We start from the raw sequence: 17860 nt of genomic DNA on the forward strand, positions 1-17860 counted from the left end.
AGTCATAACTTTGCAAATTTTATACCATTTTATTTCAGCAGTTCATGCATGAAAGCTTGCGTTAAGACTGTTAAGACTGTATTTGATTGGTTTGGGTCATTTTATGAAATGAACAAGAAAAGTGTTTAAAGGTGAGGTACTGAAAAATGCATGGCTTTGGTATTGTACCAAAACTCAGGTATCATATTGGCACCAATACAGCCTCCATATAGGCAATGATACCCAGTCCTTCAAGGTCTTAAGAATTTTGCTGAATAATATATTTACTAATGAATTCATTCTTGTTTTTCTAGAGTTTCTTTGAATCATCTATATGGGCCATCTTCTCTCGAAAAATGGTTACCGCCTGAAGAAGAGGACACGCAAGTTGCATCACAGGAAGAAGAAGAAGAGGAACTGTTTCCTGCAGCTGCCTTGCATGCTCTGCTTCATCGTCCACAGTAACGCAACTGGTCTAGACGACGACAGCGACCATTTGGAGGCTGGTGTCAACGGCAGCGGGTGCCGTCACAACAGCATCACTGGAATCAGTGTCCCTGGCGTGGGCGGAGTTGGCATCGGAGCAGCAGCTGCTTCGAAGCTCGCTGAGCGGTACGCAACACTCACATCTCCTGAGGATTGCTCCAAGTTCCTATTGTCACCACGGGAGTTGGCTATCTGGGAGGGCCAAGGGAGGAGCCTTTTATCAGCCGTTCCTGCAAAACTGATTCCGCCACCGGCGTTGTTCCGAACCGCTGGGGTGTCCGTGACTGTGCCCATTCCTGTACCTGTGCCTGGCTGCACCAGCGACTATACTGAGATGGTAGGTAGCTGAGGAGTTAATGCACTAACGGTGCAAAATGTTGCAGCTGATGAAGCTGCAGTGTGGACCCAAAGCTGTACAGATGGCCGAAACAGCCACAATTTACCAGTGATGCTGGTTTAAAATAAGTAGCGACAGGATTTAAACTGATTATTTTACAGGTAAAATCTGTCCCTCCCCAGATGAATGTGGAAGGATCTCTAAAAATCTTATTAAAGACCAAAGAATATTAGTGAAAAATAATCTGGTGCTTGACACCACTGACAGCCATTTCCGACAGTGACTGATGTATAGGAGTTCATTACAGTTGACTAAAATGGGTTTGACCAAGACTTAAATTGAATGAGGGCATCCCAATTATTTCTAATGATATGCAACACAAAAAGGGCTTAATCCAAATCCGCTAAAAATTTAAATAACTTGAAATTAACATGAAATCATCAAAGGGAGGACATGAATCTTCAAGGAATAGCTCATTCCCAAGTGCAGATTCAGGCACAATAACCATAACCATCATCTTAACAAGTACCACCACAGAACAGATCTACTATGAAACTCTGCCAATTAAAGGGAACATCTGTTTACAGGTGCCAAAATATAAGGAAAAACATGTAGTTTTATGAATGCTACATGCAACAAGTGTTTTCAAGCTAAACACTACACAGTGAGCTTGCTGTGTTCTCAAGATGTAATAACAAAATGGCAGGAATCACAAACTTCACATTCCTTGTTTTGTTTTGTTCTCATTGGGGATCTCAGGTCGGGGAGGCTGTTTTGATTTGATGTTTCATCATGTGGGCAATTGTGTATTAAAGGTTTTTCAGTCAAATCTGCTTCGACTTGAAGAAAATGTGGTTCCACCTGTCTGATCCGTCTGTGTCTCTGGGTGCAGGTGTGTAAGAGGAAGTGCTCAGAGGTGCAGAGGTGCACCCCCTGTAAGCAGCCACGCTGCGCCTTCGCTGCCCCTGACGGAGGGCTGGAGAATGGAGGAGTGGGAGGAGGTGGGGGAGAGGCTGCCTCAAACTCTGAAACTGGCCACTGCCACCTTCCCCTCTGTCCACTTCCCTCCTCCTCCGCTTCTTCTTCCTCTGCCTCCTCCTCTTCCTCCTCACCTGCCGACGGCTGCTGCGGGTTGGGTCTCCATGCAGATCTGCCCCACAGTTCAGACTCGTCCCCCTGCTGCCTGCACCAGTATGACGACTGCCAGGCGAGAAGTTCTGACGCTGCTGATCACTTAAGTATCAACCACCTGCCTTCCTCCATCCTTCTTAAGGTCAGAGTTCATCAAAGAGTTAAACAAGCTTTTTGCTTATATTTCCTGATGTTTTTCTGTTGGTTCGGTACTTTGAAATATGTTGGAATACTAAGCCAGAGATTGACATTGAATGGAAATCTGCTACGTTCTCATCTTGTTTGCTAACTGGATGTCTCTTGTGCATCATATCCTCATTGCCTCCTTTCAGGTGCTGTCCCACTTGACAGTGAAGGAGCGCTGTCTGTGTGCCTCTCTGGTGTGTAAGTACTGGAGGGACCTCTGCTTGGACTTCCAGTTTTGGAAGCAAATTGACCTCAGTGGCCTACAACAAGTAAGCACATAGAGTAGTGTGTTTTTTGTTTGATACTCTATTATCTTCACAATTTAAGTTGAGTACAATTTTTTTCTTTTACTTGGCTGGAATTTATCAGTAGTGTCTTGAGGGATAACTGCTTCTCTGATCAAATAACCTTTATTAATAATATTAAAAAAGTTTTGTTCTTTCCACTGAGCCTTCGCCTGTTCCACAGGTAAATGATGATCTCCTGGTGAAGATAGCCTCTCGGAGGCAAAACGTGACAGAGATTAACATCTCGGATTGCAGAGGGGTCCACGACCACGGTGTGTCCTCCCTGGCGTCACACTGTCCGGGCCTGCAGAAATACACAGCCTACCGCTGCAAGCAGCTTGGTGACATGTCCCTGTCGGCCTTGGCTACACACTGCCCTCTGCTGGTGAAGGTGCATGTGGGCAACCAGGACAAACTGACGGATGATGCACTAAAGAAGGTGCGCATATAGAACCAGAACGGAAACACAAGAGATCCAAAATCTCTTTTTTTAATTGTCTAGATCTTATGTTGTCTATAATACATGTCTCATTTGTTTTTTTCATTCCCAAATGAAAAGTGTAGCAATACCAGTAATACTTGCAGTTTTTAGTCTTATATGTACTGAATAATTTCTCCTTTTTGCCTTTAGTTGGGAGAGCATTGCACTGAGCTGAGGGACATCCACTTGGGCCAGTGTTACAGTATCACAGATGAAGGCATGGTGGCCTTGGCTAGAGGGTGCCGTAAACTGCAGAGACTCTACTTGCAAGAGAACAAACTGGTTAGTCACACAAATCTTGTCTCATATTTGTGGTTCTTCTCCCTGATTGCTTCAGGGTGTCTTCTCGTACGGCAGCCAAAGTGTCGTGTGTCTCTGTTTGGCAGTGGGAAAATCTTCAGCTTTGCATTTATTTCATACAGGCTCTCCATAGGGACGCTTCTCAGCTATGTAACTACTGCTAATATTCTGCGGTTAAGACTATTTTCAGAGCACAATGGCCCTGTCTCTAGCTTTTCTTTACTGATTACTGTTGGTTACTAGGATGTTGGAGTTCAAGAATTCATGCACAAGTGTATCCCAAACCTGTACCTGATGCACCTTCGTCCAATAAATGCACCACCAGCTTGGAGGTTTGCCAGGAAGCATCTACATTACTATACAGATTTATTCATTTATTCTCTTTCTGTTTTGCCTCTCTGAATCATCTGTCTGGTCATTCTGTTCTTCCGTTTACTCACTCGCTTTGGCACACAAATGTATGCGACTCCCATAAGAAACCCATATCATACTTTGTTTTTTGGTGGACACGCTGTCTTGTAAACACAACACATGTGTAAGATAAACTTAATTCTCAATGCAATCCTTGATACAAATGCCAAATAAAAACAACTACATAATTATAATTATTATCATAGTTCTAATTATAATCAGAATTATTCCAAATTTGCCACAATTCTCTGAATTAAAAAAAAAAAGAATTGGGCTGCACTGGAAATCCTTAGTGTGTAAATTTGTGTATATTTTTTAAAAGCTACTCTAACTGATCAATGCTTGAAGATATGTGGCTCATATTAACACTTTGTGTGTGAATGTAAATATGTGGACGTGCAGGTAAGTTAGTCAATACCTTAATTGGTTTAATCACAGCTGGAATCACAGCAGAGGAAAGTGACAAACTACCTTAAATCACCACTAGATGTCACTGTTTTCCAATTTCTGCAAACAGCCTGCCAGCTGCTTCTTTTTTGTAAGCCAAAGCTTTTTGATTAACACATATCATCTTTTACTACATTTGTCTATTAATACTGAATTCTGTCAGAGAAAGAGAACATAAATAGTCATTTGGCATGTCTGTTTCTCACACCTTTTTACTTAAATCTTCCTTTTCTCACTAATGCTCTTGCACAATTTCCTGCTGATATTTCTTTGCATGTCCATGAGCAATCCTGACCTTGATGAATTAGACCTCTTTAAGTTGTTAACAATAGCTCAGTTTGTTAAAACCCCATTCATCAACCTAATAGCTTATGAAATTAGCGATTACCACTAGGTGAGAGATTAATATTGCTGCTGATAACATTTCAGCGCAGCAGTATCAATTTCAGACAGTCATTTTTCAGTCGTGAGATCGTCGCAGTTATTTTAGCTTCCTGTCATTAGAGCAGAGAGAAATGGGCTGAGCGTATATGGGAATTGTTATGTCTATGTGCTCTGGTTGCTTGGCCTAAAATTGTCATTAAGTTTGCCAGGAATTAAGACGACCCAGAAACGCTTACATTTTTCCACAGAGGCCATTTATTCTCTCTGACAGCTTGAAAGACTACCTAAGGCTCTCTCCTCCAACTTCTTCTCAGGAATAAGAAAGCGTTTTGTTGCTTTGTGGGAAAATGTTGGACATGCAGTCCCAGAATGAGTTTGGCTGAATATGATGGCACTGTGAGATCCAGAATTATGGAAATGTCTTGCAACGCAAAGACATTTTTTGATATTTAGCTTTTGTAGTCATTTAGACGTGGATCTCATTATACAGGCTGCATTAATGTAATAATTACAAATATTGTATTGCGTATGAAGACTTTAACAGGTGACTCAACCGTTTATTCTTTGAGGATCTTCTTTCACGCTGGGTCGGCTGTTTATAGACCAGCTAAAAGGGTTTGAGGCAGTGTAGAAAAAGGCTTCTCTGAAAGGTGTATGAAAATGAGAGGGTGAACACTTCTGGGACCATGTGGGCTTTGAGCTGATCCAGGAAACGGCATTGAGACAGGCTTTTTGGTTGTTAGTGTGCTATAAATTGCACAGTCATGGGACAGAACAGTGAAAGCCTCTCCTCTCCTCTCCTCTCCTCTCCTCTCCTCTTGTTTTCTCTCTCCAGCTCTTTGTTTTTTTCTCCTCCTCTCTTTGTTTTCTCTCCTCCTCTCTTCACATTTTCTCCGCACTCATCTTGTTTTCTCCCCTCCTCTCTTCTTGTTTCCTCTCCTCCTTTCTTGTTGTTTCCTCTACACTTCTCTCCTCTTGTGTTCTCTCATCTCTTCTCGTTTCCTCTCATCTCACCTCCTCTTGTTTTCTCTGCTCCTCTCTTCTCAATTCCTCTCCTCTCCTCTCCTCTTGTTTCCTCCCCTCTTGGTTTCTCTCTTCCTGTTTCCTATTCTGTCATTTTGTTTTCTCTTCTCCTCTCTTGTTGTTTCCTCTCTCATCCTCTTGTTTTCTCTCCTCTCTTGTTTTTTCCTCTCCTCTTCGCTCCTCTTATTTTCTCTCCTCCTCTCTCCTCGTTTCATCTCCTATTCTCTTGTTTTCTCTCCTCCTTTCTTCTTGTTTCCTCTCCTCTTTGCTTCTTTGCTGCTTCTTTGTGGTACAAGGATCCTGTCTCTGTCCCTCCTAATCAATTACAGACAAGGATGAGCCTTTCGCTCACTCTGATCTGCCCTCTCTTTCTCCTCCTACAAAATTGAATAATTGAATTGCTGCAGGATGTTTCTGTGTGGTCTCTCACTCGCCCTCTGCCTTTTTCTTTGTCATGCGCGCACACACATGCATTTTTTTCCTGTCCTCCCTTCCCTCCTTCTTGTCGTAGCTGTGGTTTCAGTTCCACACCAGAGGGTCTGTTCTCTGTGTTAAGACCATATCCAGCTCTGTAGATGGTTAAATGCTTTTTATTTTAATACTTACAATGTTAGTCGTAATTGTGCTAATGTTCCGCTGTTTTTTATTTCTCCTGTCAGCATATTATATAGACTTAAACCACAAAATTATGAATTAAATGTTGGTTGCTGGCTAACTGAGGGTTGGTTTTAGAAACTTCGTGCAGTGGAGATATATTTGGTGCTATGATGTAAAACGTGCAATTGTGACATTTCTCACTGTTCCTTTAATTGCAAAAGGCAGAGTTAAAGGACAATGCATACATTCTTGTCATGATTATCATACTGAAGGGCACACCAGTTTCTTTTTTTTTGGCAGTTGAAAGTTGCTAATGCAATGCAGAGGATGTCCCTAGCAGTGACTAGTGTCTCCAAATTTTGTTTACAGTTGACAATTTGACGCTTGCTCTGTCATTGCTTGTTAGCCCGGGGCCAAATCAGCCCACGGCTACAGATAACCCTGGGCTAAGAGTGTGTTTTGTGAAAAGCAGGTGACGCTGGTGTCTCTGCGATCCACTCCTTTTGACATCTACCCTGCATTCTTTATTGGCGTTCATCCAGTATTTATGCCAGAGTTGGTAATATTGCACCAGTTGCCTTTCAAGGCTTGTTTTCATCTTCTGAAGTGTTTTCTTCTCTCCCACATTCATATTCTGTTCTCTTCCACCACCTCGAAGGGCAAAGGCTCTGAGAATAGCAAATTCCCCTTTTCCTCATCTCACTTCAGTTTGCCGTAGGGGGGAGAGGCAGCCCTGAAAGTTTAACTCTGAGTTCTGTCAGTTTCATAGACCAACTGGTGGACCAACTACAAGCTGCAAAAACCTCCCGTCACCCATCTTTCCATGTCGGTAACTTTGCTCCAATGTTCCTTTGAATTAAATTCACATCGCAATCTGCAAACATTTTTGCTGGAGAAGCACTTTTTCTACTCTCTTTTCCTTTCTCTTAAAAAAAAAAACTTTATCTCCTCTCCTGTCTTGTTAAAATCAAAGAGTGTGCACTTAATTTTTTCCCTGTAATGTGATGGGAAGATTCTTTCACTGGCTCGTCTCAGAGACAATGTGTCTGCCTACACACTCTGTCTCTCTCTCTCTCACACACAGGCTCTGATTATTTACAGTTTTAATTAGTGCAAAATGTGGAAATGTAAGTGGAATTGGAGATGACCTAACATAGATTACCATGTGCCCTCAATTTAGGTGTAATTACCACTCTGCATGTACAATCAGAGCTTCCCACCCGTGCTTTCATCACGTCTTCCAGCTCTCTCATTTATGTGTTTGGGATGGAAGGGATGTATTTCTCTGTGGAACAACATGAAGTCACCGGAAAAGACGAACTGTCAGAGTGAATGGTGTTTCTTGGCCACCGGTCAGTGAAGGAGGGCCTCATCTCCCGCTCTGATTGGCAGTCTGTCCAGCTTGTCAGTAGTCGGGTTTTTTGCTGGCAGGAATGACAGCGAGGCTCCACCGGTCCAGCCAAACGTAATCGCAGATTAAATTGTATATTGACATTAGCAAATTTAATTAGCCAGATTAGAGGGAGAGCAAAGACAGAGGAAGTGATAATGATAGCTGTCAGTTATTATTGGACAGACCCTCTGACATAAACACACACAGGCCTAGTTAAAACACTGGAAGCGACACACATATGGGAGCAGATATATTGAATAGCTGCCAGCTGCACTGGAGTCTCCTCTGGAAAATTTATTCACGTATTTGACTGTGATCAGAAAATAAATGGACCCGATCTGATCAGCCGTACAGACTACACACAAACAGTGCATTGTCCATCTCATCTTCAAGATCTCTCCAGTCCCCCCCAGTCTTCACGGACACATTGGACAGGAGTTAAGCCTGTTCAGGATGTTGAATGTCAGTTTAAATACTAATGGCACTGGATTATGTCTGTCAGAGTGAGGAAAAGCTCTGCTCCCGTCCAGAATTTCCATGCTCTCATGTCATCAACAAGCCTCTTTAGTTTTCCCCGTGTCCTTTTCTTTCCCTCGTCTTTTTGTCTTTCACTCTCTTCGTCTGTCTTTGTCTCGGTGGATTTCGAAGGTAGCCCTGCGTAAGTAGGTAAGGTCAAGATGGAATTTACTGTACCGAGCTGTGGAGTGTCTGTTAATCCACATTGAGTCCCGCCATGGGGGAATACCTTATAAATAAAATTAAATTGTCTTTCCTCTCTTTCCTGCTTTTTCTGTTGTTGTTTTTTCATAACACTATTTTCCCCTTCATTTCTGATTTTCCATCCCTTCCTTCCCCTCGCCTCTTCTCTTTGTGCTTCACTGTTTTTTTCTGAATATATTGCTAAAATCTTCATCGGTGCTATAGTTGGTACCTTGTTCTGACAATTGCCAGAAAATTAATCAGCAACAATGTTATAAGTGGATGCTTGTCACCCTGTGTAGTTTTTGACCACTAGTAGTGCTACAGAGCCATGTTTTTACATTTAGGATGGATGTAAATTATGCAAGTTTAAAACTTACTCAGCAAATGTCTTATGAGAAAGGAAATGCACTCGACAGGTTTGTTAGACCTCAAAGATAGACACACATTCACACGCTTTTGTGAACAACTATAAACATAACTAAGTAACTAAAAATATCAAAAATCCACTATTCCAGCTCCTTAATGTCAATATTTGCTGGTTTTCTTAGACTTCTATGACAATAAACTGAATGCTGCTGTTGAGCTTGACACTTCATTTTTGACACTAGAAACAGCAGTTGACAAAAACAATCACTCACTCTCTTGTTCTGGAGCTTTTGACTGTGTTGCTGGGTCTTTGTCGGCTGAGCAAATCTTTTTATTTTTTTTGCTGATGAAATGCTGTGATACCGTCAAAAGAAGCGACTATGATAAGCTAAGATCATCATTATCTTATGCTATCCAGTGGGGAAATTAGCAGAGTTACAGCATCGGTGCAATAGTCAGAAGCTAGAAGAATAATGACAGAAGTGAAATAGTAGTCAAACAGTTTACCAGTTGTCAGGTTGGGTGTGTGTGGTCTACTGGGAGCAGTGCTGATTATTGACTCAGTGGGCCTTTCGTGGGGCTTGGTTTGTCAACTGAATGCTCTTGGGTTTTGGACTGTTGGCCAGACAAAACAAGCCATTTGAATATTTTACATTGGGTTCATTAATAATGAAACCAGTTGTCAGTTGCAGCTCTAAGTGTGTCGGACTCATTAGACTAAGGACATGTGGTTTGTTTAGTAATAAAGTTAAAACTTTTCTTTTCACCATTACCACTGCCTGTGTTCTCAGTGTGTTGCAGGCTAACAGCACACTCCTCTCTCCGGTATCCTCCTCTTCATTGCTCTTTTGAAGTGCCTGCTTATCGATCTGTGTCCCCAAAAAGCTGCTCAGTGTGCATGTGCGTGTTTGAGTCGGCTGCTGATCGGCCTTTGCCTGAAGAGTAATCAGATGCATTAATGAGCACTGACTTAAACTTGGACAGCCGGCTGCACTCAGACACAGACTTCGTCGATATGTTCCCTTCGCCGCCTGCCCAAGAACAAAACAAGTTTTAAAGGGGAGACAAAGAAAGGGGAGAAAGTCCAAGCACTTTTGGAAATGTGAGTCTGTGAAGTCCTCCTTCGAAGCGATAGTTCACCTTGCTGTAATGTCTTCTTTTCAACATTAGTTACCCTGGGAACATTAGGCATCTTCTCCCTGACTCCATCAATAACACGGGTGAAATTACTTTTTGAAAAATAAGAAGAGGACCTTGGTGTGGCAGGATGCTCTCTTGGATTCCCTGAGTGGTTCAGAGAAATGTAAAAAGTAGCAAACTTACGGAAAGAAAACAAAGTCAAGTGAATGACACGCATGAAGTGACAGAGTCAAATATCGTCGTTTGGCTGAACGGAGAGCAGCTGAGGCAGTGAGGGAGATTTAGGCTGATAATAACCACACTTCTGTTTGCTAACTTGAAGGGCAGCAGTAGTGTTAGTAGTAGTAATCTTTACCAGGAGAAGTTAGATTCAAAACTTTATTGTCCTGTGCACAGAGAACAAGTTCCACTGCACAATAAAATCCTCAGTTTGCTGCCCTCCTAATGACAGCCATAGATAAATATGTGTAAAGTCAAAGAAGGTTAGAGGATCAGGGAAGTACGGGCTTTGGAGCGGAGCTGTTCAACACCTCTGTAGCCTGGGGGGGAACAGGAGAGGAGCGGGAACGCACATAAAAATAGTTGCATCAATGGTAGCAGCTGTAGTAGCAGCAGTGATATATTTACAGTAGGTCCTGGTGTGATGGTGTTTCATACCTCTTGTCTTTTATTTTAACTTTTTCATTTATTTGCTGGTTTATGACAAGAACTGAATTCAATGTGCTGTTACTTTGAGATCTGAAATTAATGAAATACAGAGATGTATTGAGCAACTTATAATACTGAACAGGTCCTCAAAAAGTCACACGTGGTTCAATTACTCCAAACACGTCTTTAAGTGAGAGCCATCAGGAATGATGAACATGGTGTTGGCCGTTGTTTTCAGATTGTGTCAGATTAAGTGCCTTTAAATTTTTAACTTTTTAATCGTTACACTTTCATATTCTGAGTTTTGGATTGTGTGCATAATTTGTTTTGAGTGCTGTTGTGCTTGCAAATTACCACTTGAGGGGCAAATAATGTGCCTCGCATTGCACTGAAGCGTAAGTGAAGTCAAATCATTATGACCTGAACAGTGACTGAGGTTGCGTCCAGGCCTCATATTAGCACTCGTCTTCTGAAGTGTTGAACGTCGACAGCACCTGAAACGTGTGCTGCGGTAGACGCACCGGTTCAGGAGCTCTGTGTGGATGTGTTTGCTCTTCACCTGCAGAGGGTGCAGTAGGACTGGATAAGAGCAGTAATGCAACAGTGGGCACAGGCAGACGAATGCATTCATTTCTCTTACACTTAGACGCCACATAAAAGATCCCATACTGTTCATACATATTTGAGGAAAGCATTTTTTTTCATTTACCTAACTACGTGTTCTTCTTTGTGGTTTCTGTGTAAAGAACAGGTTGCAGACAGGAATATTCAAAAGAAGTCCTTTAAATTCAGCTTGATGTGGACAACAATGATGCTTTATAACCTGTTGATGAAATAGTGCTGATATTTTCCTTTATTTATATATATATTTAAACTGTCCTACATATCAAAGTGTGTGAAGTGGGTGGTTGCTGTTCGCACCTTTCATGTCCTTTTGAATCCCATGTAATTTCTGTAAGAATTTGAATACCATTGAAATGAAAATAAGCGTTTTCTCACCCATAGCCAGAAACTCTGAATGGCCTTTGCAGTGGTAATACATAACCTCTTAGCACTGTAGATGTTGTAGCAGCACTCATCTCCATGACGTTATCAAGCATTCGCCCGCAGCTACCAGAGTACCAGGAAAAGCAAAGAGGAATGTTAATGTGAATGTGACTTCCATTTCCATTCGATTTCTGCCCGTTGCTTACTCTGGCTGAGCCCATGGAGGGGCTCCAAGACGAAGGGGGAAAGCTGAGATGAAAGCCACAGTTAATTTTTTCTCTCTTGAAACTTGTTTCACTGGGGGACTGTGCAAAATGTGTCTTGCTGTCCAGCTAATGACTCACTGTTATTAGATTTAATAAGCACACGCTTTGTTGTAACTATGAAAGAAGAATACTTGCGATGGTTGAGGTTAAATAGGATAATTTGAGGGGGGTAAATAGAGCTCAAATGATTAGTCGCTTCGTTTTATAATCAATTTGTTGTTTCGGTCATTTTTTTTTTAAAGCAAAAATACCAAGCATGTGTTGTTTCCAGCTTCACTGATGAGGGTTTGATGCTTTTTTTTGACGTGTGATAGTAAGCTCAATATTTTTGGGTTTTCTCAGATACAAAGTAAAACAAGCAATTTGAAGGCATCACTGTGGTCGCTTACAGACAGAAAGTTTCATAATCCATTAATTGTTGTCACTGCTTCCCAACCTTGGAGTCCCGACCCCCACTGAGGGTCGCCTAAGCTTCATGGGCGGTCGTGTTGTCTTCTTGATGTGTAAGAAAACTTTTAAACAATGTATACAGTAGTAGTACATCTCAGCATTTAATCCATCTCTGTGAAGAAAACGAAATGACATTATTTTTAAAGTTCAGATTCTCATTTAAGATGTAAACAAAAAAAGCCTCGTCCTGCATTAGAAGAGTACGCAGTTAAAACAACCATAGAGCAAATATAACAATGAAAACCATTAAATATGTAGAATTGTTAAAAATGAAAGAAAAATAAGTAATGTAGACAGAAAATTGTTCCTAAAAATATCAGGGACACTCATCTCTGATATTCACAGGAAATAATTCATCCAAATTGCTAATTTTACACAAACTTCCTGCAGTTATTGTGTTCACGATTTGAGTTAATAGTGCAGTTTATCAGCCGATCTGTGCTATTACTGTTATGCTGTGAATTTGATGTGAAATATTCATAAAATATGTCACTTGGTCAGGAGTCGTAGGTCTGCTCAGTGATTGAAAACTGGTCCCTTCAGGAAAAAGGCTGGGAACTGCTGCTTTAAGTCACTGGTTTAAGTCATTTTTCCAGAAAAAATGCTAAATGGTGGTTCTCGAATGTGAGAATTTGCTGCTTATTTTACAGTGAACTGAATATTTTTTAGTTTTGGTCTGTTGGTTACACAAAGTGAGACATTTGGTGACCTTGTGCTCTAGGATATGATGACCATTTTTCATTTTTTAATGTTTTCTCGACCAATCAATCAGTCGAGGAAATGATCGATAAGCTCAGTCCCAGATGTTAGTGTTTCAGTCCTTTCGTCGTCCTTCAGTCTAAAGTTTTGAGACTTTATTTACATTTTTAAACCGGTGACTTTCACTCAAAGTACAATTAAACCAACTCTGGTTTTGATATTCTGGTAGCTGGTCCACCCCTGCTAGCCAGCAGCAAATTGGAATTGGTTTTGGCAACACATCAGCCAGTAACTTTTTGCCGATCAATTTTGGTGAAAAGAATTTGGCACCCGTTTCAACTCTCCCGATGGCCAGCGCCGGGCTCCGACCTGGCCGGTGTTTAAAGAGCATTGCTTCAGAGGCCCTCTGTTTATCCAGCTCCAGACAGCAGTAGCTCCTGACGCGCAGCCAGAGACGTCACTGTGATTCATGGCCCTTTCCGACACCTCGCTCACGCCCTTATTCTTCGTAATCTCTTTGCGCTCTTTCCCTTCCTCTCCCTCTCCTTCTCTCCGGTGATGAGTTTTCCTTTTGTTTGAGATGGGCAGAAATGATGTCATCATTTAAAGCAGGAGCACGAAGCCAGGATGGAAGCCTCGCCTTCAGCTCAGCGGAGTCGTCTGTATGTATCGTGATGAATAGCTCTCCTTGGGGATTCACTTCTGTCCTGTGCTGTGGAGGACAGACAGAGCTGTAAAACAGAAGAGCAGAAGAGTGAGGGAGGAAGTCTACCTGCCCCTTTAAACTCTTTTTATCCTCTTTTCACACTCGGGGTCCTGCTACTCATCCCATCTCTCTCCTCCTCTCTCAAACAAACCATATCCTCCCTCTCGACTTCTTTCTCCCCCTCTGTCCCCCTCTCCTCCCGTTGTCTCTTTGTGATTGAGGGGCCAAAGCAGCTCTAATCACTGACTTCATTAGCGATGATTGATAAGAGGCGGAAAGGTGTGTGTCCGTATGAACGTCTGTAGATGTTGTGTGTACATTTGTGTGAGCGTGACCCGTCCGCTCCTCAACGTTTCCCCCATTCGCTATCTCACCCTCTACCAGACGTCACCCCTCTGCCTCCCCCTGTGATGCATTCGGGGCTGTGATGGCAGCAGCGGTTCAATACTCGGGGTAATGAATGTGTTTAATAAGCGCAGTGGGTCGATGGGCTTAATGAAGGTGTGACAGAGGATGGGCCTGGAGAATGCCGCTGTAACGAGACTCTAACGAGCCTCTGGGGTTAACGAGGTCAAGCTATAATCGGGATTCCCTCACCTGTACAGTTTGTGTCGGTGTCCCGGTGTCTTTTGTGCGCTGCTCCAGCTCTCGCGCTCGGCCTCTTCCTGCCCCCCGCTCTTGTTTAGCACTGTACGTTTGTGCGTCCCTCTATTGGTTTGTCACTTGTCTTTGTGATGTTTTTATTCCTGTCCAGCTCCCGTCCTGTCTCTGTTTGCCTGCTCTCCACTGCCTCCCTCCATCTTCATATGTTTTTCTTTGTTTCTGTCCACCTCTCACATGCCTGTCAGCCTCTGACTCGCTGCAGCTTGTCCATCTTCTCAAGGACGACCTGGCTTAGGAAAGCTGGCTGTGTGAGCTCTGCCGTTGTGTGAGCTCTTTTTTTTCCCTTCTAAGAAGCGGGCTTCTGAGAGGCCTGCCAGGCTATTTCTGGAGGCTTGGCGTCTTTATTGTATTGGGTCCTCACTCACTGACAGCTGCACATCATGCTTCTTGGCAATAAACAGGTTTTTGGTTAAACTCATCATTATGAATTAAATGTTGATTGCACAAAGTAACGACTATAGAATAACGACACCAGCAGCGTTCAGATTGGTTCTCTATTAGCCTCGCTTTCATGATCTCTGGTGATCCAGTCGTTTCTATCTGTTATTTCTCCATTATAGACTAAATGAGTGAATAATCTCACACTTTTTCTGCTAATGTTTTTCTTCCACCCCCCTCCCCCGCTGCCAAACCCTGCTGTAGTTACTTGCTTGTGCGAAGCATTACTCAAACTGTGTTATTACTCCATATAGAATTCTGACAATTTCACTTCACCTCTTCAGTGAACATGCTTCTGTCTTCTCTCTTATTTCCAAAGTGGTGTTAATCGTGTCTTCACAGACATTTGGAAACAAATGTAGTGTATCCTGTGTTGTTGGTAGTTGTTGGGCTCTGTGGAAAATGGAGAGCAGCCTGGTTGATTCTGTGACAGCGGCGGCAGCAGTTACCACTTGGAAACACTAAGTGGGGAGGAAGCTGAAAAGTTGTCATATTCCACTTTAAATATTGCACATTTTTATGTAGAGCTAACTGCATTACACTGAAATAAAGCTCATGTGGTTAAAATTTTCTATGCTGTATGTTATTTTTCACTGTTATAGATTAAAGTGATTTACTGTTAATAATCTGATTATTCCAAGATCAAGTTGAATTTTTTGTTTATGTCTTGTCTGACTTGGTTCTTGGTAGATTCAGGCCACCTCTACCAGCAGTATTTGAATTGGGGTTTGTATTGCAATGTTGGCAGTTATTATGTCACAGACATTGCCATTTTATGTATAAAGAGGAAGTTATGAGGTGCAGAAGCTGCAATACAACAGTTGTAAATAGCAAAAAAACTTTGTGTTTGTGTATTATAAAAGTTGTTGCAGGAACTGTGCCATTTTTGTGAGAATGCAGATATGTTTAAGAATACTCTGTTTTGTGTGTCTTCCAGTGCCAGCACACAGAATTGTTAAAATATGATTCTAATATGTATTTTCACACTTTATTTGGCTTGTTTTGGTATTTTTCAAATGCTTTAATAGTCCGTCCATAATTGTGGCCCGTGTCTTCAAACTAGCGACAACTTGACTGGCTTTCTCAGAAAAGTCTCAAGAGAGGAGATGTGATTTGTTTGTTTCCTTCTCAGGCTTCCACAGTTGTTGCCGCCTACAGCACAGACACAGAGAGTTGCTCATTGGTTTGCTTCTGGTTTGCTCTGGGAAGAATTTTATTTCGAGTACCAATTTAACAGTGTTACACTACTTTTTACTTCTTTCCTGGTGGGTTCACTCCCTTGCTCTGATGGACTTGCAAGGGGAGTTGGTTGGACTGGGAGTCAATAAAAGCTTCTCTCTTCAGCACCGCACACTGTTTTCACAAACTTTATACTACTGAGGTATTTTAAAGGAGGTGGCTTTTGCAAGGTTCATGGTTCTACTTCTCAGTGAGACTGGACATAAATTACATGTTTTCAGTTGATATTAGATGGGTGTTTGTACATTGTTTAGTCACTTCAGGATATAATTCCTGATTCTTAAAGTACTTTTTCAGTCGATCAGTTTTCAGATAATTTTCTTTATAAAATATCAAAATTAGTAGATATCATCATGTTTCTATATTTTTCTTCCTCATTAGGACCAGCAGCTTAAACAAAAGCAATATGTATATTTTACAGTTTCATGAAATTGAGAAAAGTAAGCAAATGACAACCTTTGTGAAGCTGTAGCCAGCAAATATTTAGTCTGTTTTTATCATATAAATGACTGAAACAATCATTGTTGATTAAAAATAGAGTTAATTTTGCATTACTGTATTTTGTGTTGCAGTTTTAAAGGCTACCACCATTCTAGACTTTTTAGTTTGTGAAGACACATTTAAGAGTAATTTATCATCAACAAAAACAAACAAAAAACTGAAGAATTCAGATCCAAAACTTTGCTTAGTGGAAAAATTGATATACAAATTTTCTATATTATTCTACATTATTGCATGGCACTATCCTGCCTTTCGTAGGAACCTTGTCAAGGTGTGCACATGATGTACACAACAAGCACTGTCATGGATTGAGGTTCACCAGCCAGCTAAACAGCTAAATTGATTTTAAATAGCTGTCAGGTGAGCAGCATGCTTGCCATCTGTTGAGGCAGAGCCTGATTTGTACGTTGTAGTCTGTCATATGTAAGAAATTCCCTCAGTTTCTTCATTTATGTGTCTGAACAATGAGCGGGATCTTGTCTTCATCATGTGCCATGTTTTTGAGATTTATTTTCTTCCACTTTCTGCAAACATCGACCTTTGCTTTTATTTTATTTCATGTCTGATGCACACAGTAGCAAAGAGACCGTATATTTAAATTCAGATTAAGAGTCTGTGTTTTGACTCTTACACTTGTGACACTTCTTGGTTCAAACAAATTTCAGATTTGTTGTGCTGGTCCAAATATTCTTCCACTTGTCCAAAGTGATAATGTAATTGATTTCAATGATGTTAAACTCTGCAGCAGTTTTTCCTCCTCTCATTTGCCATCAGTACACCACCCTCTCCTGTCTTGGAGAAGCAGCCATTACTCTCCGCTTCCTCTCTCTCCAGCACCAGTGTTTCACCAGTGGAAAAGTGTGACTTCCTGAACCTCACATTTCTTCGCCTGGCGTTGCCAGAGTGCAACACCGTTATGAGATATAGCATCGAGACAAGCAATCGATTAATGGTGCACTTAGCTGGGCTAATTAACAGCTATGTAGAAGTGGAGAAAGCATCGGGCAGCATCAAGGAGGTTGTTTCCCTATCGCTGAGACCCCGGACAACCTTTGAAGCGTAGATCACTTTACAGCATGGTTTACATCAGGGGTTGCAGGTCCTGGCAGCTTCATAGACACCTTGCACATTGCTCTGGGTCAACTTTATCACTGGGAAGTATAGCGCAGGTCATTGAGGTGAACAGAAAGCTCGATTGACATTGCTATTACAATGAAAACACATTTTGTCTGTTAGACAACTTCAAGACACTGGTTTTAGATTGCAAAATGATGACTGTGTAGTGCAAGTAGTTGCCTGGTGACAAATTTTTTTAACCATCTACATTTCTACCTTGTTTTCCTCATATTTGTCTCTCCTCTCCCTCCTTCCCCCGTCATTCAAACCATGTTTCTCCTTTGAGAGTGAGAATGACATGAACATCAGATTGTACTGTCACCTGCCACTCCAAATCCCGCTCTCCCTCTTCTCTCCTTGAATCTTCCTGCCTTCCTGCCTTCCTCTCTCCCTCTCTCCTCTTCTCCCTTTGCTCCCCTCCCCAGCTCCTAGCCGATCCACCTCCACTGTGAATTTGGCTTAGCTAAATTAGCTCTCAATTAAAAGTGAATTTGGTG

General features: G+C 41.8%; 1 protein-coding gene across 2 annotated transcripts in view; it reads left to right on the top strand.

Moving 5' to 3' along the window:
- Positions 1–17860, top strand: part of fbxl17 (F-box and leucine-rich repeat protein 17) — a 219260-nt gene that overhangs the window by 2261 nt on the left and 199139 nt on the right. For both annotated transcript variants that reach the window (XM_041938093.1, XM_041938092.1), the window contains exons 2-6: positions 294–802; positions 1695–2075; positions 2266–2388; positions 2588–2845; positions 3038–3169. In XM_041938093.1, the coding sequence (XP_041794027.1) occupies positions 314–802; positions 1695–2075; positions 2266–2388; positions 2588–2845; positions 3038–3169 (1383 nt within the window). In that variant the 5' untranslated portion in view covers positions 294–313. The remainder of the gene's footprint in view (positions 1–293; positions 803–1694; positions 2076–2265; positions 2389–2587; positions 2846–3037; positions 3170–17860) is intronic.

Source organism: Chelmon rostratus, chromosome 5, assembly GCF_017976325.1.
Source record: "Chelmon rostratus isolate fCheRos1 chromosome 5, fCheRos1.pri, whole genome shotgun sequence".
Classification (NCBI taxonomy): Eukaryota; Metazoa; Chordata; class Actinopteri; order Chaetodontiformes; family Chaetodontidae; genus Chelmon; species Chelmon rostratus.